Source organism: Impatiens glandulifera, chromosome 4 (genome assembly GCF_907164915.1).
Source record: "Impatiens glandulifera chromosome 4, dImpGla2.1, whole genome shotgun sequence".
NCBI classification, from domain to species: Eukaryota; Viridiplantae; Streptophyta; class Magnoliopsida; order Ericales; family Balsaminaceae; genus Impatiens; species Impatiens glandulifera.
Genome location: NC_061865.1, coordinates 14,518,825 through 14,543,237, shown reverse-complemented (window position 1 = coordinate 14,543,237; position 24,413 = coordinate 14,518,825). Strand labels below are relative to the sequence as shown.

Below are 24,413 nucleotides of genomic sequence, written 5' to 3'. Positions count from 1 at the left end.
CTTCATAATAATATTATTACAAATACTATTAATCAGTTAAATACGATAAATCATTTTGTTCACCAAAAGATTAGAAATCGTAAACTTTATACATAATCTAAATATGAACATTCATTTTCAATCAAATATTTCACTTAAAAATATAGAAATTGTGACCCAACAATTTGAGTTGTGTCAATGTTTTTAATGGAATTTAGATATTATAATAACAATGGCAACATTGAGATGTTACTAGGTAATCTTTATATGTTTAATATGTTATATATAAAATAAAAAATAGCTGAATAATTCAAACACATCAAAAGTGTGGGTCATAAAAATATGTTAGGTAAAAAACAAAATATTCATATACATAAACTAGATAAGATATGTCAATTTCAAGTTATAAAAAAACATTTTTTTAATAATAAACAATAAAACCAGTTGATTTATTATATATAATATTGGGCGTTTTGGTCACCTTCCTTTCTTGAGCACGGCAAAGAAAAGTATAAAAAATGACTATGGCAATCGCTACATCGCCCTTCCAAATCGCCACGTTCTGCCGCCATCGCTCTTACTTCTTCCCTAATCAACCTCCATTTCGATTCTCTTCAACAAGAAATTTACTAACCCGAAGACTTCTCCAAACTCCGACCGCTAGATCAGCCAAAATGTTCCCGCCGGTGGTTAGAGCTCAGGCGACGTCTGCCTCATTCACACCGGGAATAGCTCAGACTGTGATTCAGTGGTTTCAGACTTCTCCTCCTACCTTGCAATCTGCACTTGCTTGTAATGTAATCATATTCATTTTAGGTTCTCCGATTCTTCGATCGGGATTATCTCTTTCTGGAATTGGGTCTGCTTTCTTGCTCGGTTCTCTCACTTGGCGTGCCTTTGGACCGCCTGGATTTCTCATTGTTGCTGCGTATTTCATCATTGTAAGATCCGCAATCAGATCTCGTTTTCTATTATTGAAAATTATCTTAATTGATTGTTTTCTTTGTGCTTAACTCAACCTATTTCGTTTATGTGCATGGATCAGTTGTTGATTGTCGTTATAGAATTTCAAAGAATTTGCTGAAATTGTTCATGTTTCTCTAAATTTCATTTGTTTTTTTTTTTGTGAATTATCATCATTTTTGAAGTGTGTTTCCCCTTTTTGAACATCAATAATCACGATTAAGCTTGATCAAGACTAATACTAAAGGAAGGAGATGATCAAGCATATAATTTTCCTTTATATACAATGGGCATGTCTCATCCTCAATTTCATTTGTATTCCTCTTATTATACATAGTAATGGAGATTAACATTTGACTTTCATTAGTTTTGGATTTGTCTCTTGGAAGGATTTTGTATATATGTGTCTGTTCATTTCTTTCACTTATTGGATTCGTTCATTTTTTGTTTCTAAGACTTGTGTGATGATGGAATGACAGTTGTTTTGGACATGCTATAGGGAACGGCAGCAACAAAGGTGAAAATGGTGCAGAAGGAGGCTGAAGGTGTGGCTGAGAAGAAGAAGGGAAGAAGAGGGCCAGCAAGTGTTTTGGGTTCCAGCGCGGCTGGATGTGTTTGTGCTTTCCTTTCAATATTAGGAATTGGGGGGAAACCAATTTCTCACCTTTGGGTACTTGGATTTATTGCAAGTTTCTGTACTAAATTGAGTGACACAGTCTCGAGCGAGATTGGGAAAGCATATGGAAAGACGACGTGAGTAGAAAAAAAGCATTTCAATTGATTTGTGTTCAAAAGTTCAATCATTATACATCTATTGTGGTTTGTATGTGTTAGGTACCTAGTGACAACGTTTAAGACAGTTCCAAGAGGAACAGAAGGAGCAATGAGTTTGGAAGGAACTCTAGCCGGGCTTTTGGCTTCGGTTATCCTTTCTTCAGCAGGGTGTCTTTTGGGTGAGGTACCATTTTCTTCATTTCTTTGTCCATTTGTAGACATATAGAAGCAATGCTGCATTTGAGATGTGTGGGGATTTACTTGATGTTCGTTTATGGGAAGATATCATGAAGAATTTGATATCTTAATGGGATTTTTTATAACAAAAGTATGTTTTTCATCTTGTGGAAAATTGTTGGAGGCAGATAAAAGCTGTTGAGGCTATTATATGCGTTGCAGCTTCTCAGTTTGCTAATTTGGGCGAAAGCATAATTGGCGCTTCATTTCAAGAGAAGGAAGGTTTCCGATGGGTATGCATCCGATTTTAAATTATTTCCTTGGAATTTGATTAATTACTTTTGTTTGCTCCTCGTAGGCATTGAAAATTAAGAACCCAAAAAAATGAACTCAAAGCTTCTCTGTTTATTGTGATTTCTACAGCTTAACAATGATGTGGTCAATGTGATCAATATAACCATGGGAAGTATTTTTGCCATCTTGATACAACAATTCTTGATCAAAATCTGAAATCAGAAAGGAAAAGGCATACGATTAAGCCATAGCAGCAGATTCACTTGACCGACTCGTGGGTGAAAACCGATAGGTAGGTAGTTCTCAGTATGTTATCGCCCTGCGTAAGTGCAAATATAGTTTTTCTAGCATTGAGGTCTAACAATTTCAATCCCTGTGAGATCTGCTCCTTTAGAACATCCTACTTTAGTGTTGTATAATTTAAGTTCTTTCCCTATTAAAATCTTGTTTAATTATGTTTGATGTATAATAACTATATTTCACTTTAAATCAAATGTTTTAAATAAATCAATGCAATTTATGTGAAATTTTTATCTTCATATACTTCAAAATTACAAATTTTGTGCATGCAAACTCTCTTTTTTAAATAAGAGTTTAAGCTACACCATCTCACTTATTGTTTCTTAGAGTGCTATTAGTGAAAATTAAACTTTGATATCCTTTCTATTTTAAGTATGACTTTTTCCGTAAGGTGTATATAAATCGATTAAACGGGGAAGTTGAGTTCTAGTCTTGGAGCTCGGTTCTGAACTTCTGGTGACAGTTCTGACACAGATCCTTTGATCTAGCGGCCGGTGAATCACTAATAAAAAGCGAATTTTTGAGAAATTCTTCATAGATCTAGTGGCTATTGAATCACTGATTAAAGAGCGGTCAGGTTTAATGATTTTGTGGGATTTACAAATATAAACTAAAAAGAAAAATTTAGTTAAAAATGAGCGATATTTTGTTTCAACAAAGAAAATTATTTGTCAGCTCGAACTTTTCAACAAGACCGAGCGCGGCCAACAACCATCTAAACTGAATAACGTCGGTTTAGAAAATTGTAATCGGTTTAGTGAGGCAAATCTATCGAATCATTGTTAAAATTAAAAAATATACATTATTTGGTTACAATTTATAGTTCATAATTTAACATTCATCTTAATAATTAATTTTTTAAATTGATGTACAATATACATACTTATTTTTTTTAAGTAAATATTTTATAGAAGGAACAAAACCAATTAAATCCATCTTTTAACCCACAATAAATTAGAAAGACTTTTTTAGATTATTTTTAAACTTACTTCAAACTATTTGATTTTACATTTTAACGAGCTAATCATATATTATTGGTTCAAATATTTTCAATTAGGGTAAAACTTTACTTGATTTAAGATTTTTCAAAAATATTAATAGATTTAAAATACCAAATAAAAAAATAGATTTAAATACAGAGAGGGTAATAACGAAATAACGATTTACTGATTCCAAATTAGACAAGAACGCTTCCGATTTGAGTCGTGCCTGCATTACCGCCATTTCTGCAGTTCTTCGTGGTAGCTGTATGACCTCTTCTCTCCAACTGCGATCTCGCGCGCGCACAGGAAGACTCTAAACTCGTCAGTGTGTCTGAGAGAGAGGTTCTAAAATCGATTGTTCGCAGTGAAAACGATGTTCGCTCTCGAAATCTGAGTAATAATTAAGCGCATCCTGGATTCCATTCCATTTTTGAATCTCCAACAGTATCGTAAGCTTTCCGAATCACTTTGTTTTGTTTTGTTTTATCATCATGGAGTTTGGATCGTAATTAGTCTTTTTTTCCTTCTCTGTCTCGGTTAGACATGTTGCTTCCTAGGATCAGCGAGCTATTTCAAAAAGAATTCTACAAGTCATTCATGTTTAACTGTATTACGATTGTTACCTTCTTTTCTGATTTAATGCATTGCTTAGTTTTCTGCTTGTTGAACATTGAGTTTTTGAAGTTTTGATGTTAATCTGTTGCTTGCATTTGAAGTTATGTAACTCTCAACTTCTTAACATTGTGTTATTCGATCTGATGGAGCTTCTGTTCTTACTTCCTTTATTTCCTGTAAAATTTATCTCCTACTAGCAAAGAATGGTTTTTCACCTTCAGTCATGGCAATTTAGGCGTCTTTTCAGATCATATATCAGGAGAATCTCATTACTTTCATGTATAGTTGGTTTAGATTCAGAACGTGTGACAAGTCATTGTGTTTTTCTGAATTGATAATTCAAATCTTTGTTGCATTCATTGGTCATTTAGTACTAATTTATGAAAGTTTGAGTTATTCTTTTCTTGTTCAATAGGTCTATTGCTTTGAATCCTGCTAGAATTGGAGATAATCATCTTGCTGAAAATGCGATGCAATGCTTGCTGGCGGGAGCTAGAAGGACGTGCTGTTTCAACCACATGTGGCCATCTCTTATGTATCCAGCTCACAGTTTGCTTCTTTCCGCTTTAATATTGCTAGAACTGTTGTTGTGTCATTATTGTGTACTACTTAACTAATTATAAAAGGCACTGAAGATGCCAGTAAGATCCTCAATACTGATGGTGCCTGTCCTATTTGTGATCAAGTTCTTTCCAAAAGGTCAGCAAAGATCCTCAAATAACTAGTTTTGAATGAAGCAAGTATATAACTTCTGTTCAGAGACATGACATATTTGTCTTTCTTTCATGTCAGTCTCATGAAGCCTGTGGAGATCAATCCAAATGATGAATGGACAAATGTAAGCAAGGACGAAGCATCCTTAATGTTTATTAATCTAGACATTTGTCTATAGATATAGATATGAATCATGTGTTCTTAATTGTTGTTGTCTGCAGATGGTCATGGCTGGAATATCTCCGCAGATATGTATCCTTGAGGAGCTTTAGTATCAAAGATGTATCATTATAATGCAAATACCACATCTTTTGTGGGTCACACTATATCCCCTTTCCTAGGGAGATTAGTGGGAGTTGATGCATTTATTGTGTGAAATCATGTAGAAAAAAAACACACAATGATTTCATACATCTACATCAGTTTGAATCTCTGTTTCCACTGAGCTAATATTCTGTTCATTTTTGAATTTCATCTCCAGTGCATATTTTCCTTAACTATGCCTAGTGATGAAGAGTGCATACAGAAGTGTGATGTTCTATATCGGGCAGCAGGAACTGGAGATGAAATACAAAATGAATAGAATAGTAGGTCAGTACAAGCAGAAATGTGAAATGATGCAAGAAAAGTTCACTGAAAAAATGGAGCAGGTGCATACTGCTTACCAGAAAATGGCCAAGAGGTGTCAACTGATGGAACAAGAAATCGAAAGCTTAACCAAAGATAAGCAAGACCTCCAAGAAAAGTTTGCTGAGAAATCAAGGTAAATATACTAATACTATTGTTTTTTCCTTTTATCAGATCGCCATTGAAATGGAATTGTGAGTGAGGATTTTCGTAATGGCAGGCAAAAAAGGAAACTTGACGAGATGTACGATCAATTGAGAAGTGAATACGAGTCAACAAAACGATCTGCTGTTCAACCTGTAAGCAATTTCTATAGAGCTGATCCTGATTTGTTTTCAACTCCAGCTAACATGATGGATAACAGAGAACCAACTAGAAAAGGTAATTTCAATCTCCTTTAGTATTACCATAAAATTAATCATATTCTGCATTCAAGTTTCTTTGTACAAGAAATACTAGACTTATTTGCAGCAGATCGGTTGGTTTTCTCCCCTGAAACTCCAGGACCCAAAGATGATATATGGCCGCCACCAACAAGGCAGACGAGTTCAAATTCCATATCATTTGATATCAATTCACCCATAAAGCAATCAACTGCAGGAGTTGATCCTGGCAATAGGAGGACTGTTAACCGATCCGAGTTTGGAGCCACACAAGGACCCTCAAATCCATCAATGACTATGAGAAACCTGATCCTTTCACCAATAAAACGGCCTCAACTGTCGCGTCGAAACACTCAGATCTTCAGGTAAATTGAAACACTATTTCCATCTATGAATTATGGCTTTTCCAATAAACCAACAGTTTGTAGACATCCATAATACACTGCTATTATTTTGATTGAAAAGTAGAAACTTAGTCAGGTGCCAATTAAGACTAATAACTAACATCTGAGACCATGGCAAACATCAATAGATGCCTCAATCTAAACTTCGAAACCTCAAAATGCCTCTCGGGTGAGGAAACAACTCACCCGAAACATCGTCCTCAAAATGCCTCTCGGGTGAGGAAACAACTCACCTGAAACATCGTCCCACCAACCGGGATTACTCGTGTACCATACAGTCTTCTCCAACCAACCCAAAATTTTCAACTTCTGATCTCAAATAGCGCCAAAACTGAGTTTCAATTCCCAAAAAGAAATATAGCTAACCGAAATTAAGAAACATTTATATACTAAATTGGTCATTTCAATATAAGACCGAATGACTGATCATTGAGCAAAAACAGAATGCTTACTTATAATAAAATAAATGAACAGTTCCAATTCCCAATTTATTTTAAAAAAAATTCTCAAATAATTTTCAAATCTTAAATAATGCCAAAATCTTGGGATGCTAAAAACTTTTCACAAAATTTATCCGGACTAGAATTATAATAATATCAAGCAAACAAAGAAAATAAACATGTCGCTATATCCCTTTAGTGAGATAAATCTATCAATAATGACAGTGTTTTCTCGTCGTTATTGTCTCATATATACAAAATATTTTGGACTAGCCCGGTTTCCTTGGACATATATCCGACCTTGGTGTTGGCCCGACTCAACTTACCAAATGGCTGGGTCTGGGTTGGTGTTAAGAAGAAGAATGCTTTATGGTAACAATTTTGTTTGTTTAAGAAATTAATTATTAATTTTGGAAAAAATAAAATAAGTACTTAAATTAGCCATTTTTAACATAACCACATAAATCAATTATGTCATTTTTTAATAGAACCAAAATTGAGTTGTAGCTAATTATGTCAATTATATTTCGTCATATTTTTTCAAAACAGAATGGAGGCAAGACTAGTAGTGAAATTTTTTCAAAATAGAACATACGAAAATGGTAAATCTATTCCCCTTTTCCTTAGTGATAATCTTGTAAGCCAGAATGTCAACAAAAAAAACTAATTGAAGAAGAAATTATGAGTGTTTATGATGAAGTGGTCTGTCTCTTAGAGCTCCTTTGATTATTTATTTATGATAATTTTAGATTTTTTTTTATTAAAAACTCATCAAGTTATAATTATTTTCAACAATTCATGAGTTTGATTTCCAAATGGTAAGGTCTACCATTTAGCAACTAGCACCCAAAACCAGTACATCTTGCGGAAAATAATAACCTACCATCTACCAACCAGCACCCAAAACCAGTACATCTTGCGGAAAATAATAACCTTTATCGGAAGGCCACTCTTTCTTAGGGCATTTAAAGAAAGTGACTTTCCTCTTTATTTTTCTTGACAAAATTATTCAAAATATCAAAATATCAAAATACTCTTATTTTATTTTTATAAAAATTAAATAAAAAAATTATAATAATTTAAAATAATATACTTTTTCATCTAGAAACAAATTTTTTTCAAAGAAATACCTAAATAACTAAACATAAACAAGCTCTAATAGATAATAATGTTATTATATATATATATATATATTATTTAATATTTGTGTTTTAGAATTATTTAAAATAAAACCTTAAATTCAACCATCATTTCATCCATTTAATTACTCATTTTTCTATTAAAATATCAAAATTTTCCTTACTAAACACACACACACACACACACACACACACACACACACACCACACACACACCCAAATGATAAAAAAAAATAGATGTATGTTGATATTTTAACAAAAAAAAACTGTTATTTTTAAATATCAAACAAGATTTTTTAAGAAAAAACAGTTACTCAAAAAGCTCTAATACCAACAAGATATTTTAGCATAAAAGGTATACTATTATGGGCAGAAATGTCTTGGACTAAGAATAAAGAATGTAATCATTATCACTGTCAACAAGTATATGTTGATAACTTTTACAAATATTTTTATCCTGATTTGGATTACTAATGAAATCTATAAAATGTCCACCTTAGCATAAAGATAAATACATTTGAACTATCTATGGGTAAACAAAGTATGTATCAATTTAAGCTTCAGAGAAAGTACAAATTGGTGTAGTGTCAATTCATGTCTATGTGGGTTAAAGTTTGGTTGCTAAAACTTGCTTATATGGGCATATATTTTCTATATTATTTGCTAATTGTATCATCAAATATGGTATATTGCAATTTATCAAGGAAAGGAGTTTGATTCAGTGGAGACAATAACCCTATCTCTACAATGAGAGCAATTAATTAATCATGTAATTTAATATCAAAACATCCATGTATAAACTTAGACACCCTTATACTATACCTGATTCAGAAGATGCAACTAGTTTCTTCATCTGAACTAGCACAACTTAATACAAGTAGCTAGGAAGAACACCAAACAAACTTCTCACCGCTTAACATCTGAAAGCAAAACAAGATCAGTTGTTAGTTGCCCATGTGAAGTACTCGAGTTAGAAAAATACCTTCATATGTTGCTCATGATCATCACCCGAGACACTTATAAGGATGATCCCAACTAATGGTTATTTCTCAAGAAATACCTCTACTTGTAATCATCATCACAAATATATAAGTTAGGTACATACCAATAACATGGCTCATGAATTCCCCACTTCTCTGTTCAATACTTGATGCAACCTGTCCTAGCTATCTATGATCAACTTCTCTATAAAATGTCAGCAAACAAGCTGTTCATTGAATGAATTAAGCATGCATGTTCATAAATGAATTATGGCTTTTCCACAAAACCAACAAATTGTAGATATAGATAATACACTTCTATTATTTTGATTCAAAAGTAGAAACTTAGTCAGGTGCAAATTTAGAATAGAACAATGATAGAAAATTTCAATAACTAATATCCGATACAGTGACAAACATGGAAATTTTAATTAAAACATATTTCTAGAGGCAGCAAATCAAAACTGTCTATATCATAATCTTTTGCATGTTCAAGCTGCAAAGTTCTTCTTATTGGGTTCAAACACATACTTGATCAAGGATTCCTTTATTCCTAGCAACTCTGGGAATTCCTTCTTCATCTTCGATGCATCCATCTCGTTATTACTACGAGCAGCTACTATTACCTTGGCCTGTTCTTCCAAAGTGAAATTATTCCACTTGAATTCTCCATCAATATATTTCTTGTACATCTCCAGAATCTCGTTGTGGCTCACAACTCCTGGGTTTGTAAAGTTCCAAATTCCTCTTAGATTCCTCTTTGCCATCTCAATCGAGATTGGTAGAAGCTCGTCCAAGACTGTCATGCTGTTTGGAATGTTAACCACTTTATTATAGCGGGAAATCTTGGTAATGAAGTTACGCGGGTTGCTCAGATCCGATGATATTGGCATCCGGACTCGAAGGGTGCATACATTATCATACTCTTTCAATAGCTCCTCAACCTAGTTGGATAATAAAACCAATCCATTATAAACAAACAGTACAAAATATGAAGATTTGAAAAGAAATTACCATGGCTTTGGTCTTTGAATAGAAGGATCCTGCAAAATTAGGTGTGTCCTCCTCTTTGAAACCAATACCAGACCCTTCAGGATGATTAGCATCATACTCAAATATACATCCAGTGGCGAAATTCATCATTAAAAGCCCATGTTCTCTACAGACATCTGCTAAATTCAACGTCCCAGCCACATTCGTTCGAATCGTCTCCGGTTTATGCGATTCGCACCAATCAACATTCGGCCTACCAGTCACGCCTGCAGAATTGAAAACATGGGTAGGTTTAACCTTCTGAATATCAGCCAACAACTGAGATCGATCCTCCAAACGCCCTTTTCCATACTCGAAAGGAATCCCTTGCTTCTCGCATAACTTCCCAAGCAATCCGCCAATCCATCCATTCCTGCCGTAGATCAAGAACTTGAACGGAGCCTTATTGCTTTTAGAATCTGGAATCACCATGCTGGAGAATTGATTAGTCGTATCATCATTACACTTCTCGGGTTCATCAAAATGCCTCTCGATCCCGCCAGGCATCATAAGCATTCTCGGGTGAGGAAGCAGTGCACCCGAAACATCGCCCCACCAATCTGGATTACTCGTGTACCATTCGATCGTCTTCTTAAGACCCTCTTCCCATACAGTCTTCTCCGACCAACCCAACTTCTTCAACTTCTGATCATCGAGAAAATACCTCTGATCATTAAACGGCCTATTCTCAACATACTTAATACTCTTCTCCGGATCCTTATCAAACAGCTTACATATATCCCTAGCAACATCAATCACCCTCCTTTCCTTGGTCGTGCCGATATTATAAACATGACCAACTTCTCCTTTATGAAGAACAACATCAAAAGCTTCAGCAACATCATCACAATGGAGATAGCTTCTCACATTAGAACCGTCTCCATGGATCGGAAGCGGCATCCCTTGCATAGCTAACAAGATGAACTTGGGAATCAACTTTTCGGGAAACTGTTTCGGTCCATAAACATTGTTTCCCCTAGTGGTTATAACAGGCAAACCATAAGATCTACCGTAAGCCATAACAAGCATTTCCGCCCCTGCTTTGGTTGCAGAATAAGGATTCGTGGGTAGTAATTGAGAAGCCTCGTGATTACCAACAACCGCATCTTCATCTGTTTCTCCATAGACCTCGTCGGTGCTGACATGTATAAACCGTCTGATCTGACCCGTAACTTTGCAGGCTTCTAGTAGGACATGGGTGCCGTAAATATTGTTCTTGGTGAACTCGAAACTGTTACCAAAGGAGTTATCGACATGGGTTTGGGCTGCAAAGTGCATTATGGTATCGATGGATTCAGTTATGAGAAGGTAGTTGACTAGATCTGCACTGCCGATATCTCCCTTGACGAATTTGAAGTTGGTTGATGATCGAGATGGTAATAGATTCTTGAGATTTGAACAGTAATCGAGTTTGTCAAGAACAACTATCTTGTAATCTGGATAGTTTCTTATAAGCCTGTTAGCTACATGTGATGCAATGAATCCAGCCGCTCCAGTTATAAGAATGTTCTTGGGAGTATATTCAGCCATCTTTCTCTCTTTCAAAATCTCTGCAGTAAGAACAATTTTCAGACATAAACCCAGTAACCGAATGCTTTCATATGAAATAAATTAACAGTTTCAATTGAATTAGACAGATGTGATCATATGGATCTCATGAATCAAAGAAGATATTTAGCTAAATCATGTAACTTTAACAGATCTGAATGATGATAATGATGATCTAACGCGAAATGAAGCAAATTCATCGCAGATCTGGAACAACTTACATTATTACAAAATACAATTGAAATCTTAGTGAGAAAAAACTTACCAAAATTGAGCAAGATCGGCAAAGGATAGAGAAGAATGTTTTTTTTTTTTATGATGAGAAGGAAATGAAGAGATCGGTCATATATATATTATTGATTTAGCAAAGAAACAGCGAGCAATAGCTGCCATCTGCCATCTTTGCTAATTAGCTTTTCTGCCAATTGAAGAAGACGATCAGGTGAATTTGAAAGACGAAAATACCCCTAGAGGATAGTGTTAACTACCAAGCCACGAGGTTCGTGTGAGGAGATTTCATTTTATTTTATTTTTGTTTTCAGGGAGAAACAAGTAAATAAAATAATAGCGGGAAAATATCAGTGTGAATTAATGATACTCCCCCCACGTGGATCACGTGCCATGATTCTTATAATGGCGCGTTATTATATATATATATATATACTTTTATTAAAATTTTATGAAAATAATTTATATATTTTTATCTCAATAAATTTATACTAAATAAGTTGCGTAATAGACGCGTATGGTGTATGTGGATTACGTAATGGCGCGTTATTTTATATACATATATATTAAAAGAAGATGTTTTACAGTTATGCTAGAAAGTTATTGATAAAAGCCTTGTTTGTTTTTGGAGGTTTTAATAAAATAAAAAAATATACAATAAATTTTGAGAATATATTATAAGATTATAATTTATTTATTAAATTAAATTATAAAAAATAAGATAAATATATTTATATATTTTGATTTATGAATAAAATTATTTAAAAATAATTCACATCAAACAAGTTATATAGACTTTGTTTTTTAAAAATAATTGATAACATGGTAAACCAAAACTCTGTACTCCCACTCTATTACAAATTATTTAACATGTTAAATTTTTATTTTTTTTATATTTTTAGAATGTTATTTGTCTTTATCTTTTAGATATAATTAATTGGAAGAATGTCAATTTCATTTATAAAGTTGGATAAAGTTCTATAAAGTTAATTTCATTTATAAAGTTGGATAAAGTTTTATAAAGTTAGATAAAGTTGTTAAATTTTTTTTTATTGAATTATAAAATTCTATCTATATATACAAATTTGTCAAAATTATTTTGTTTAATAAAAGAATATTCTCAAATTCTCTTATTAATTAATTTCTCTCCATCTCTTCATTAATTAATTAATTTATTTTATTCTTTTTCATTAATTATTTTATGTCTACTCTATTAAAATTAATTTATCTCCCTTATTAATTTATTTATGAGTATATTTAATATGATTAAGTAATTATAATTTTTATTTAATATATACATATATTAAAAATATTATAGATATTAAGTTTTTTTATTAAAAAATATTAAAAATATTTTTTAAATTATAAATATATAAATAATAATTATATTTTTCTCTTATTTTTTTATTTTTTTTGTTTTTTATATTTTTATTTAACTTTTTAATCAAATAACTCAAAAATTAAAAATAATATCTCAATCTTATGATAACTCAATAATTAAAAATAATGGATATATACTAATTAATTTCTTTTTCTTTCTTTTAGCTGATTGATTATCTTTTTTATTTTTTTTATTATTTTTAATTTTATGACTTTTCAATTACTTTATTTATTAAATATTTCTTTCGTCTTATTTTTTCTCTTTTAATTTTTTTTATTTAATAATATTTTATATTTTATGACATAGAGATGTTTATCTAATATTTCTCATAATCTCTAATCCTATTAGTTGAAATAATTTTTTTTATGAATAATATAACTCAGATTTTTTATTTTGGTCAAATATTATGGTTACTTTTTTTAAATAATTGTTTATTTTTAATAGTTGTATGTATTTTTTTAAAATAAATTTAGGTAGAAAACTTATGATGAAAAAGGGAAAAAATGATACAAATGAGGGTGATTCAAAATAACAACAATGCAAATCAAAACTTATAGCTAAACCAAGTTTAAAAGGGTTGATAAGTTTAAAAGAGGTAAATCCTCCTGAAATTGGAATGTCGTTTTCATCTGAAAATGAAGTAGATAATTTTTATAAATAATAATTATATTTTTTTCCTTTCATTTCTTACTTTTTTTTTTCATATTTTTATTTTTTTATTTAATTTTTTGATTAAATTATTCAAAAATTAAAAATAATATCTCAAGTTAAATATTATAACTCAAAAATTAAAAATAATGGATATATACTAATTAATTTCTTTTTTTTTCTTCCAACTTTTTGATTATCTCTTTTATTTTCTTTATTATTTTTAATTTTATGATTTTTTAATTATTTTATTTATTAAATATTTCTTTCGTCTTCATTTTTTTCTTTTTTTCTTTTTACTTTTACTTAATAATATTTTATATTTTATGACATAGAGATGTTTATCTAATATTTCTTATAATTTCTAATCCTATCAGTTGAAGTAATTTTTTTTTTTATTTTGATGAATAATATCAAACTAAGATTATTAACATATTAGTAATAGTAGGTAATTTTTTATTTTGATCAAATATTATGGTTACTTTTTTAAATAATTGCATGTATTTCTTTTAATAAATTTAGGTAGAAAAGTTATTATGGAAAAAGGAAAAAATAACAACAATGCAAATCAAGACTTATCGCCAAGCCAAGTTTAAAATGGTTGACAAGTTTAAAAGAAGTAAATTCTCCTGAAATTGGAATGTCGTTTTCATACGAAGATGAAGTACATAATTTTTATAAATAATAATTATATATTTTTTTTCTTTCATTTCTTACTTTTTTGTTTTTCATATTTTTATTTATTTTATTTTATTTTTTAATTAAATTATTCAAAAATTAAAAATAATATCTCATGTTAAATATTATAACTCAAAAATAAAAAATAATGGATATATACTAATTAATTTCTTTTTCTTTCTTTCAACTTTTTGATTATCTCTTTTATTTTCTTTATTATTTTTAATTTTATGATTTTTTAATTACTTTATTTATTAAATATTTCTTTCATCTTCATTTTTTTTCTTTTTTTCTTTTTATTTTTACTTAATACTATTTTATATTTTATGACATAGAGATGTTTATCTAATATTTCTTATAATCTCTAATCATATCCGTTGAAGTAATTTTTTTTTTTTTTTTGACGAATAATATCAAACTAAGATTATTAACATATTAGTAATAGTAGGTAATTTTTTTTTTATTTTGGTCAAATATTATGGTTACTTTTTTAAATAATTGCATGTATTTTTTTAATAAATTTAGGTAGAAAAGTTATTATGAAAAAAGGGAAAAATGATACAAATGAGGTGATTCAAAATAACAACAATGCAAAACAAGACTTATCGTCAAGTTTAAAAGGGTTGACAAATTTAAAAGAGGTAAATCCTCCTGAAATTGGAATGTCGTTTTCATTCAAAGATGAAGTACATAATTTTTATAAATAATAATTATATTTTTTTCTTTCGTTTCTTATTTTTTGTTTTTCATATTTTTATTTTTTTATTTAATTTTTTAATCAAATTACTCAAAAATTTAAAATAATACCTCATATGATAACTCAAAAATTAAAAATAATGGATATATACTAATTATTTTTTTTTTCTTCCAACTGATTGATTATCTCTTTTATTTTCTTTATTATTTTTAATTTTATGATTTTTTAATTACTTTATTTATTAAATATTTCTTTCGTCTTCATTGTTTTCTCTTTTTGTTTTTATTTTTACTTAATAATATTTTATGACATATAGATTATCTAATATTTCTCATAATCTCTAATCCTATCCGTTGAAGTAATCTTCATTTTTATCTCTTTTTGTTTTTATTTTTACTTAATAATATTTTATGACATATAAATTATCTAATATTTTTCATAATCTCTAATCCTATCCGTTGAAGTAATTTTTTTTGATGAATATATAATATCAAACTCAAATTATTAACAAATTAGTAATAGTAGGTAATTTTTTTTTATTTTAGTCAAATATTATGGTTACTTTTTTAAAATAATTGCTTATTTTTAATAATTGCATGAATTTAGGTAAAAAAGTTATTATGGAAAAGGGAAAAAATGATACAAATGAGGTGATTCAAAATAACAACAATGCAAATCAAGACTTATCGCCAAGTTTAAAAGGGTTGACAAGTTTAAAAGAGGTAAATCCTTCTGAAATTAGAATGTCGTTTTCATCCGAAGATGAAGTACATAATTTTTATAAATCTTATTCAAAGAATACTGGTTTCGGTATTTCCAAATTAAGCGATAAAAATGGAGACGATGGAAAACAAAAATATTTTTTCATTGGATGCGCTAAAAGTCATAACAAAGTATCTAGGTCAATTTTTTTATTAAATCCAAGACTTTCGATTAAGACAAATTGTAAAGCTAAGATTAATATAGTTATTCAAGGTGATACAATTTTTATAATAAGTGGTGTACACCTTGAACATAACCATATATTGATCTCATGAAAATCACGATATTTTAGATCTAATAAAGTATTGGATGTAGCCACAAAGAGAAGATTGAAACTAAATGATGAAGCTGGAATAACTTTAAGCAAAAGTTTTCAATCACATGTAGTTGCGGCTGGAGGCTATGATAATTTGTCATACAATGAAAGAAGTTCTAGAAATTATATTTCAGATGTTAGAAGGTTGAGATTAAGGAATGGAGATGTTGAAACTTTGAGTGCTTATTTTTGTCGAATGCAAAGTAGAAACTCAAATTTTTTCTACGCGCTTGATTTAGATGGTGAATCTCAAATTAGAAATATTTTTTTTGGACAGATGCAAGATCAAGAGTTGCATATGATTATTTTTATGATGCCATTACTTTAGATACAACCTATTTGACTAATAGTTATGATATGTCTTTCGCTCTATTTGTTGAGTGAATCATCATGGTCAATCTATTTACTTGGATGTGGACTAATATTTAGTAAAGATACTGAATCATTCATATGGTTGTTCAAAACTTTGTTAATATGTATGTTTGGACGTGCTCCAAAGGCCATAGTCACAGACCAATGTCGTTCAATGACAATTGCAATTACAAAGGTATTTCCAAATTCTCGTCACCGTTTATGTCTTTGGCATATAATGAAAAAAATTCCAGCTAAATTGGGTGATCTTGCGCAGTATAAAATGATAAAAAAAAAAGAACATTGTATATAACTCACTTATGGTTGATGAGTGTGATGAGAATTGGAAGAGTATGATTGAAGAGTTTAACTTAGAGAATAATGTATGGTTGAAGTCTTTGAATGAAGTACATAATAAATGGATTCCTGCATTTGTCAAAGATAAATTTTGGGCAGGTATGTCCACATCTTAGAGAAGTGAAAGTATGAATGCTTTTTTTGATGAGTATGTGCATTCTAAAACATCATTGAAACAATTTGTTGAGTAGTATGATCATATGCTTTAAAGAGGAAGATTGAAAATGAAAAAAGTTTTGGATTTTGCTTATTTCAATTCTACAATCCTCGTAATAACTGGATATCCTATTGAGAGGTAATTTGAAAACGCGTACACTAACAAAATATTTAAATTGTTTCAAGATAAATTAAAATGTTTGATGTTTTGCAATGCCTCGTTAGTGAAGGAAGAAGGGACAACTATGATATTTAGAGTAGTAGAAACTATTTTGGCAACAAATAAAGAACCGCTATGAAAAGTTTGTTTTGTAGTGTGTTATACTATGTTAGATTGCCAAGTTAGTTGTCTTTGTCGAATGTTTGAGTTTCAAGGTATTTTATGTAGACATGTTATATTTGTGTTGATAATGAATGGGGTGATTGAGGTTCCTCAAAATTATATTATTGACCGATGGCGGAAAAATGTGAAACGTGGGTATCAAAGCATCACTAACAGTTATGATGATCATAGTTCTGTTGAGGAAAGACATCGACACAAAACTCTCACTCCATTAATAAATGAGGTTCAATAACTTGAAGAAAAATCTGACGAATGTTGTTTTATGTTGGTTGATGTTTTTAAAGACGTGAAAGACAAACTAATTGCTATTAATCTTGAGCATTCAATGACTGAAAATAATTGCAATTTGTCGTTAATACCTCAAAATGATGAAAAGTTGAAAGAAGTATCTACATCTGGTACACAAACAATACACTCTTCATTAAAGGTACGAGTAGGAATGGCAATGGAGCGGTTCGGGTCGGGGAATGCATTTACCATCCCCTCCCCATTTTTAATTTCGGGGATTATTTAATACCATCCCCGCCTCGTTCGGTTTTTTTCGGTTTCGAGGATTACCGCGTGACACCGTTAATAATTGTTTTTTAAAATAAATAAAAATTATACAAACGAAATTTTTAATATAATATATATTAAAATTTTATATTATTATAAAGAAATAATCTTACTACTCTTATAAAATATAGTAAATAAATAAATATATTGGTGATTTAATATATTTAATTATGTTTATGGTGTTTGGGGCAGAATCGGGGTGAAATTGGAGCAAGTCGGGGCGGGGGGACACAAATACCATTCCTGCCCTATCCCCGTTCAGTTTCGGGAAAAAACCGTTCCAAACGGGACAATGCGGTTCGATTTTCGTAGGACCGTTTCAAATTGCCATCCTTAGTTCGAGGACGTCCACCCACAAAGAGAAAACAGTTTGTGGTTGAAACAATTATGAGAAAATCTATGAGAAGATATGTGGTAGAGGCTCGAAAAAAAGTTTGATTTATTTTATTTTCGAAGTTATAGAATTACTATTTTATTATTTATATATATTGTTTAATTGATAATGGTAGACATGAACACTTTTTTGTGGTCAATTGAAACACAATGGATAATTCTATTTATTTATCATATTTTGTCTTCTTTGTTTTTTTTATTATTATATTATATTATGAGTAATTTTATTATTAATTTTTGAGTAATTTTTATGAGTAATTTTATTATTATGCACATTATTATTTGTTCAAAAATATTATTATGATATTTAATGAGATATTATTTTTAATTTTTGAGTTATGATATTTATTTTTAATTTTTGAGTTTTTTTTGTTATTATGCACATTATTATTTGTTCAAAAATATTATTATGATATTTAATGAGATATTATTTTTAATTTTTGAGTTATGATATTTATTTTTAATTTTTGAGTTTTTTTTGTTTGGAAAGAGAGAGAGAGGAGAGAAAGAGGGAATAAAAAAAATTTAATTTATTAAGGAGAGAATAAATTAATTAGTTGAAGAGATTAATTAATAAGAGAAAAATTAATTAATTATAGAGAATTTAGTCGTAAAAAGTAAAAAGAGATAAAATAATTTTAATAGAAGAGAAAAAAAAATTAATTAGTGAAAGAGGAGAGATTATTTTTAATTTTTGAGTTACAATATTTATTTTAAAATTTTATTTTTAATTATTGAGTTATTTTTGTTTTAAAAGAGAGATGAGAGAAAGATAGAAGAAATAAAAGATAAAAATTTAATTTATTAAAGAGAGAATAATTAATTAATAAGAGAATAAATTAATTAGTAGTAAGAAATTAGTAAATAAAAAGAGATAATTAATGAAAGAGAATAGAGATAAATTAATTAATTAAAAAGGGGAGTGAGAGAAATTAATTAATTAAGGAGGAGAGAATATTCTAGGATTAAACCAAATATCCAATATTTACGGACTTTTCGTACTCTATCATTACTCTATTTTTATATAGAGAAATGATTAGATGAGGGAATTTGGTGAGGGAATGACTTGGCATAATCTTATTCGCTGAAAAAATCAAATAATTTATCTCTTTTCTCTCTTTCCTCCCACTTTTACATTTTCCAACCAAAAGGTGCAAGTCATTCCCTCACCAAATTCACTCACCAAATTCCCTCTCTCTATCACTCCTCTTTTATATATGTTATTTTTATAATTAAATCTTTCAATTCAAATAGACCTTATCATTAAAAAAAATTAAAATTAACTCTATCTCACATCTAACATCATATAATACAACACTACAACCTACACCATTCATACAACTCCACAACCTACATCAATAATAAGTTGTGACAATTCCGCATAATATCGACCAATTTAAGCTTCACACTAAACTAGGGCTGCAAATTAGCTGAATAGAGCTCGACTCGATTTAGTATTTATTAGCTTGACTCGAACTCGAGTTCGAGCTCAAACGAATTTATAAATTTGAGCTCGAACCAACTTAAACTCGAGCTCGACTCGATTTAGTATTTATTACCTCGAGCTCAAACGAGTTTATAAATTTGAGCTCGAGCTCGACTATTTATCTAAATGTTTGAATTGACTCGAAAAGTTCAAACTAAAATTAAATTTTCAAACTCAAACTCGAACTAAAACCAAAATTTATTTTTAAAATAAAAATATCAAACTTTCATACATTTAAAATATGATATTTCAAAATGAAAATATAAAACAATCATAATTATTCAAAACTAGCATGATTTCCGTGCAATACAAACCAACAAATATATAAAATAAATCAAAATTTCTATATACAAAAAATTGAATCACATTGTATACTATATTAACTATGACTATATTCATAGTTTAAAAATTTAATTAAATACAATAAACAAAAAATTTCACTTTAATTAAATTTTGTTATATAAAATTTGACACATTTAATTTCCATTATTACACGTGAATTATAAAAAATTAATAATCATTTAAATTTTATTACATAAATTTTACTATTATATTGTGTTTGACATTAATTTTATAATATCATAATTATTAGACAATATATATATTAAATATATAAGTTTGAGAAATTTTAAAATTGTGTATATATTCTTTTACATTTCATTTTTATTAATATTTTGTGAAGTTATCTAATTTCAAATTTATTATAATTTTCTTTATAATTTTTTTTAAATACAACTAAAATAAAATAATACAAATATGGTCATTTATTCAAAATTTTAGTTTTTTCGTTCTATTAATTTAATTTAAATTTTCTTTTTTTAACGTGAATTGTCACACTATTGGCGAAAATAATATTTGAGAAAATATTTTTGTATTTTTTTCTCTTTGGTACATAATTAAATTATTTCAGCTACTACTATATTCTCTCAAGAAATTCAAAAACAATTTATTATACATTAAAATTCAAAATATTAATTAAAATATATGTGAAATGTCTATTAAAAAATAATGTTAAACTATATTTTTTTTATGTCAATACCATAAAACTCTTGTTTCAAAACTATATATATATATATATATATATATATATATATATTTAAACTTAAGTGTTATTATATATAATTTTATTTTGGTTAAACAATAACATTAATTATTAATTTTATTAAAAAAAATAATTAAGCTTTATAATATTTTGTATAAAAAATATATATTTATAATAATATTTTAAATTAAAATAATAAATATTTATTATTTATTTAAAACATATCAAGTTAAATATATTTTGTATTATTTATATATATATAATCTATTTATTATATTTTTGTATTATATTTATATAAATAATTAAAATATTAATATTATTCATTAAAATATAATTTTATTTATAGTTTTATTATAAAATATCTTATTAGGTTTTTTTTATAAAAAAAAAAATTTAAATCCTTGAATGCAAAGAATTATCGGGTTCTCTTAATTTCAAATTCTCGTTTTCTTTAGTTTCTCATTTTCTTTAGAGAAATGATTGGGGAGAGAATTTGGATGAGGGATTAAGAGAGGGAATGATGTGCAATTTGATTGGCTGAAAAAATTAAATAATTTCTCTCTCTTCTCTCTTTTCTCTCACTTTTCTCTTTTTCCAACTAATAAGATGATGACAAATTATTTTCTCTCATTCCCTCTTCCAAATTCTCTCAAGATTAGCTATAATTTAGCTAACAGGAGTTTCTGTTGACATAATTTCATTAGAGGGAGAAAACGAGGGGAAGGGGAAGAAGATTATCTATAGTTAGCTGTGACATACAACCTATAATTTACAACTTTTTTTTTTAATTTTATTCATTTTTTTTTCATATATATATATATATATATATAACTTATTAAATTTAATATTTATATTTAAATTCTGAACTGAAGGCTAACTTGAAATTTTGAAGGACTATTTGAATAAAAATATAAGATTATTTGAGATTTTTTTTTATTAGATTAAGATGAGTTTTAAAGAAAATAGTGTAAACAATTTATTTTTTCATATAAATGATGTATTAAGTGGTAAATAGAGAAATAAATATTTGTATTTTTTATATATAAAAAATAAAATTATATTTTATCTCATAATTTTATATAGTTATTAGTTATAAATAAATAACCTACTTATTTATAAATTTAAAAGTGTTATAATTATTTTTTATATCTTTCATATATTATTTTTATGTTGCAGTGTAAATGAGTTTGGCCTTCGACAATTTTCTATTTTTCACGTGACGTACACCACCAATTATTATAGAAATTTAAGTATTATGTGACAAAATTTTAATGAAGGTTATATTAGTTACATACTAGTTAATGTGAACAATTTTAAATTCTATTGTCTTAAAAAAAAATCATTTTTTTTTCAAGCCCACCCTATAGATATAATTCCAGGATCCGTCCCTAGTTGTCGTCTCCCTCCTTCGTCGCGTCGTCGTCGCCCACATCCTCTTATCGTGCTACCTATACCTAAGAAGAAATCAGAGTCAATTTAAGAAAGACCTAGACCTAAGGAGAAGGGATAAACAATTGTACTGCAATAATTTGATGAGAAATTCATATAAAATGTGTAAAAATTTGCTAGATGTCACCCTAAATTTTTAGTTTTAATGTACATATATTACCATTACTTTTGACCTTCCTCACACATGCATACCACACTTAACCATTAGACCATTTGTGTTTTTTGAATTTAATTTAAAAATTTATGTATGTATAAATATTTAATCATTGTTAATTAATAATAGATAAAATAATAATGAATGAAAGAAAATTAATTAATTAATCATATAAATAATAAATATATGCATAGAAAGATAATATGAAAAAAATGTATTTATATAAAATTAATGATAGTATATTATATAGATTTTAGGAGAGAGAAACGTTTAATATTAATTTTTAAATAAATTAAAATATTTATAATTTTTATTTTTTAAAAATATATAAAATTATGTGTAAGAAAATATGAAATATATATATATATATATATATATATATATATATATATATATATATATATATATATATAAATGAGGAAAAAGAAAATAAAAAATAAATTAATTATTAGTGTTATAAAAACGAAAATTAATTAGGAAAGATATATTATAAATATGAGAGAAATGAATATAAAAAAGAAATTTATAATTTTATTTTATGTTTAATAAATTATTTAAACGTTATTATATATTATATATAGTATTATTATGTATATTATAAATATATATAAATAATATTAAATATAAGTTTATATAAAATTAATGAAAATATATATATATATATATATATATATATATAATTAGGAAAAAAATTAATAAAAAAAAATATAAATTAATTAAAAAAAGATAAATTAATAATTATGGTAAGAGAGATAAATTAGTAATTATGAATAGGTAATTATGTTAAGAGAGAAAAATTATTATAGCCTATGTGAGTTGTGGTGAGAGCGTGAATATTACCTTACATTTTATTTATTAAGTATCATTAGATATATATAAATAACTACGTTATGCATTATACGCATCAATTGAATAAAATAACTGAACGCACGACAATTTTTTTTAGTCAAATATTCCACGAAAAGACACAAGATAATAGAGATAATAAACCAACGATTCAGACCGTCGTATATGCGGTTCGATCCAAATCTCTCAACAACTATCATAGACATCGCACACGGTTATATCTTATACATTTTATCAAATGAGCTTTCTTGGGAGGAGTGAATTGTCATATCCTAAGGGCATACTAAACTTATCATTAATTCATTTTGTCTTCTTCGGCTGAAATATTCTTCTACGGTCTTCTACGGACTTCGGAATACTTCTGGCAAATTGGAAAAATGATATGATATTTGATTCAATGATTTCATTGAGTATTGATTTGATTTTTTTTTTGTTTTTTAACCTTATTAGTTGTTTCCTTTTTCTGTTATGATATATTGAGGAAGAAGATAAGTACTTGGCTTAGGTTCAGTTTGATTTAAGTTTTTAGTTTAAATTAAATTGGTTTAGGCCTATTTGTTTATTTATTAATTATTATTATTTTTATTTCCATCTAATAAAAAAAATAATGTATCTTATTTAGTATATTTATTTAATTAATTAAAAATTGGGACCTAAAATAAATAAATAAATAAATATATATATATATATAACCCACTCCAACGTTTTATATGGGTTACATGGGAATCGATTTATGTATGCATTTATTTTTTTAAAGTTTTTTTTGGTTGTATAATAAATATTAGAATAACATATTAACAAAGCTAGCTCTTATTAAAAAAAAAACAATGAGCAAATTAAGTCATAATTGTGTTAATTATATTTTATTGCCTATAATTCTCATAAATATAGAATACAAATTATAGTTACTAGAAAGATCGCGATACACACGGATAAAAATATATTGTTATAACGTCCCGCGTTCATCAAATTTGGTGTTAAATTTAAAATATAAAGTGTTATTAGCCTAGTTGGTTAAAGAGTTGTATTTGTTTTGTTAAGTTACGAGTTCGAAACATACTTATATCATATTTAATTTTATTTTTAACCGTTTTAAGTTTATGGACGGGTCAACCCAGAATCCGACCCAAATATCCATTTACTCTCACATATATATCCAAATTAACCACAGCTCTCGACACGGCAATCCAGACACTTTCAAAATAAAGCATCATTATAT

The 24,413-nt window shown here is 28.2% G+C and overlaps 3 protein-coding genes across 4 annotated transcripts; 2 read left to right on the top strand and 1 right to left on the bottom strand.

Moving 5' to 3' along the window:
• Positions 1 to 450: 450 nt before the first annotated feature.
• On the top strand, positions 451 to 2,698 carry LOC124934417 (protein VTE6, chloroplastic). Its single transcript, XM_047474948.1, has 5 exons — positions 451 to 920; positions 1,442 to 1,695; positions 1,777 to 1,900; positions 2,082 to 2,186; positions 2,317 to 2,698. The coding sequence occupies exons 1-5, from the start codon at positions 498 to 500 to the stop codon at positions 2,401 to 2,403; spliced, it is 993 nt and encodes a 330-aa protein (XP_047330904.1). The 5' UTR covers positions 451 to 497; the 3' UTR covers positions 2,404 to 2,698.
• A 1,028-nt stretch (positions 2,699 to 3,726) lies between these two features.
• LOC124933711 (E3 ubiquitin-protein ligase CCNB1IP1 homolog) lies at positions 3,727 to 6,269 on the top strand. Of its 2 annotated transcripts, none has more exons than XM_047474153.1 (8): positions 3,727 to 3,919; positions 4,501 to 4,620; positions 4,712 to 4,784; positions 4,878 to 4,923; positions 5,021 to 5,051; positions 5,307 to 5,562; positions 5,647 to 5,807; positions 5,931 to 6,269. In XM_047474153.1, exons 2-8 carry the CDS (start codon positions 4,551 to 4,553, stop codon positions 6,176 to 6,178), a joined length of 885 nt encoding a protein of 294 aa, XP_047330109.1. In that variant the 5' UTR covers positions 3,727 to 3,919; positions 4,501 to 4,550; the 3' UTR covers positions 6,179 to 6,269. The 2 variants fall into 2 exon arrangements, with proteins under 2 accessions (XP_047330109.1, XP_047330108.1); XM_047474152.1 differs by having other exon boundaries at positions 5,901 to 6,268.
• A 2,852-nt stretch (positions 6,270 to 9,121) lies between these two features.
• LOC124933710 (trifunctional UDP-glucose 4,6-dehydratase/UDP-4-keto-6-deoxy-D-glucose 3,5-epimerase/UDP-4-keto-L-rhamnose-reductase RHM1-like) lies at positions 9,122 to 11,764 on the bottom strand. The gene is made up of 3 exons (XM_047474151.1): positions 11,618 to 11,764; positions 9,787 to 11,354; positions 9,122 to 9,716 (listed from the first exon to the last, which is right to left on the bottom strand). The coding sequence occupies exons 2-3, from the start codon at positions 11,332 to 11,334 to the stop codon at positions 9,264 to 9,266; spliced, it is 2,001 nt and encodes a 666-aa protein (XP_047330107.1). The 5' UTR covers positions 11,335 to 11,354; positions 11,618 to 11,764; the 3' UTR covers positions 9,122 to 9,263.
• Between the last annotated feature and the right edge of the window lie 12,649 nt (positions 11,765 to 24,413).

Excerpts from the sequence above, each read along its gene's own strand:
- LOC124934417 (XM_047474948.1), top strand. The coding sequence starts at position 498 with ATGACTATGGCAATCGCTACATCGCCCTTCCAAATCGCCACGTTCTGC. Across the intron at positions 921-1,441 it reads TTGCTGCGTATTTCATCATT|GGAACGGCAGCAACAAAGGT; the intron begins GTAAGATCCGCA and ends GACATGCTATAG. Across the intron at positions 1,901-2,081 it reads CAGGGTGTCTTTTGGGTGAG|ATAAAAGCTGTTGAGGCTAT; the intron begins GTACCATTTTCT and ends TGTTGGAGGCAG.
- LOC124933711 (XM_047474152.1), top strand. The coding sequence starts at position 4,551 with ATGCGATGCAATGCTTGCTGGCGGGAGCTAGAAGGACGTGCTGTTTCA. Across the intron at positions 4,621-4,711 it reads CACATGTGGCCATCTCTTAT|GCACTGAAGATGCCAGTAAG; the intron begins GTATCCAGCTCA and ends TAATTATAAAAG. Across the intron at positions 4,924-5,020 it reads CAAATGATGAATGGACAAAT|ATGGTCATGGCTGGAATATC; the intron begins GTAAGCAAGGAC and ends TGTTGTCTGCAG.
- LOC124933710 (XM_047474151.1), bottom strand. The coding sequence starts at position 11,334 with ATGGCTGAATATACTCCCAAGAACATTCTTATAACTGGAGCGGCTGGA. Across the intron at positions 9,717-9,786 it reads ATTCAAAGACCAAAGCCATG|GTTGAGGAGCTATTGAAAGA; the intron begins GTAATTTCTTTT and ends TTATCCAACTAG.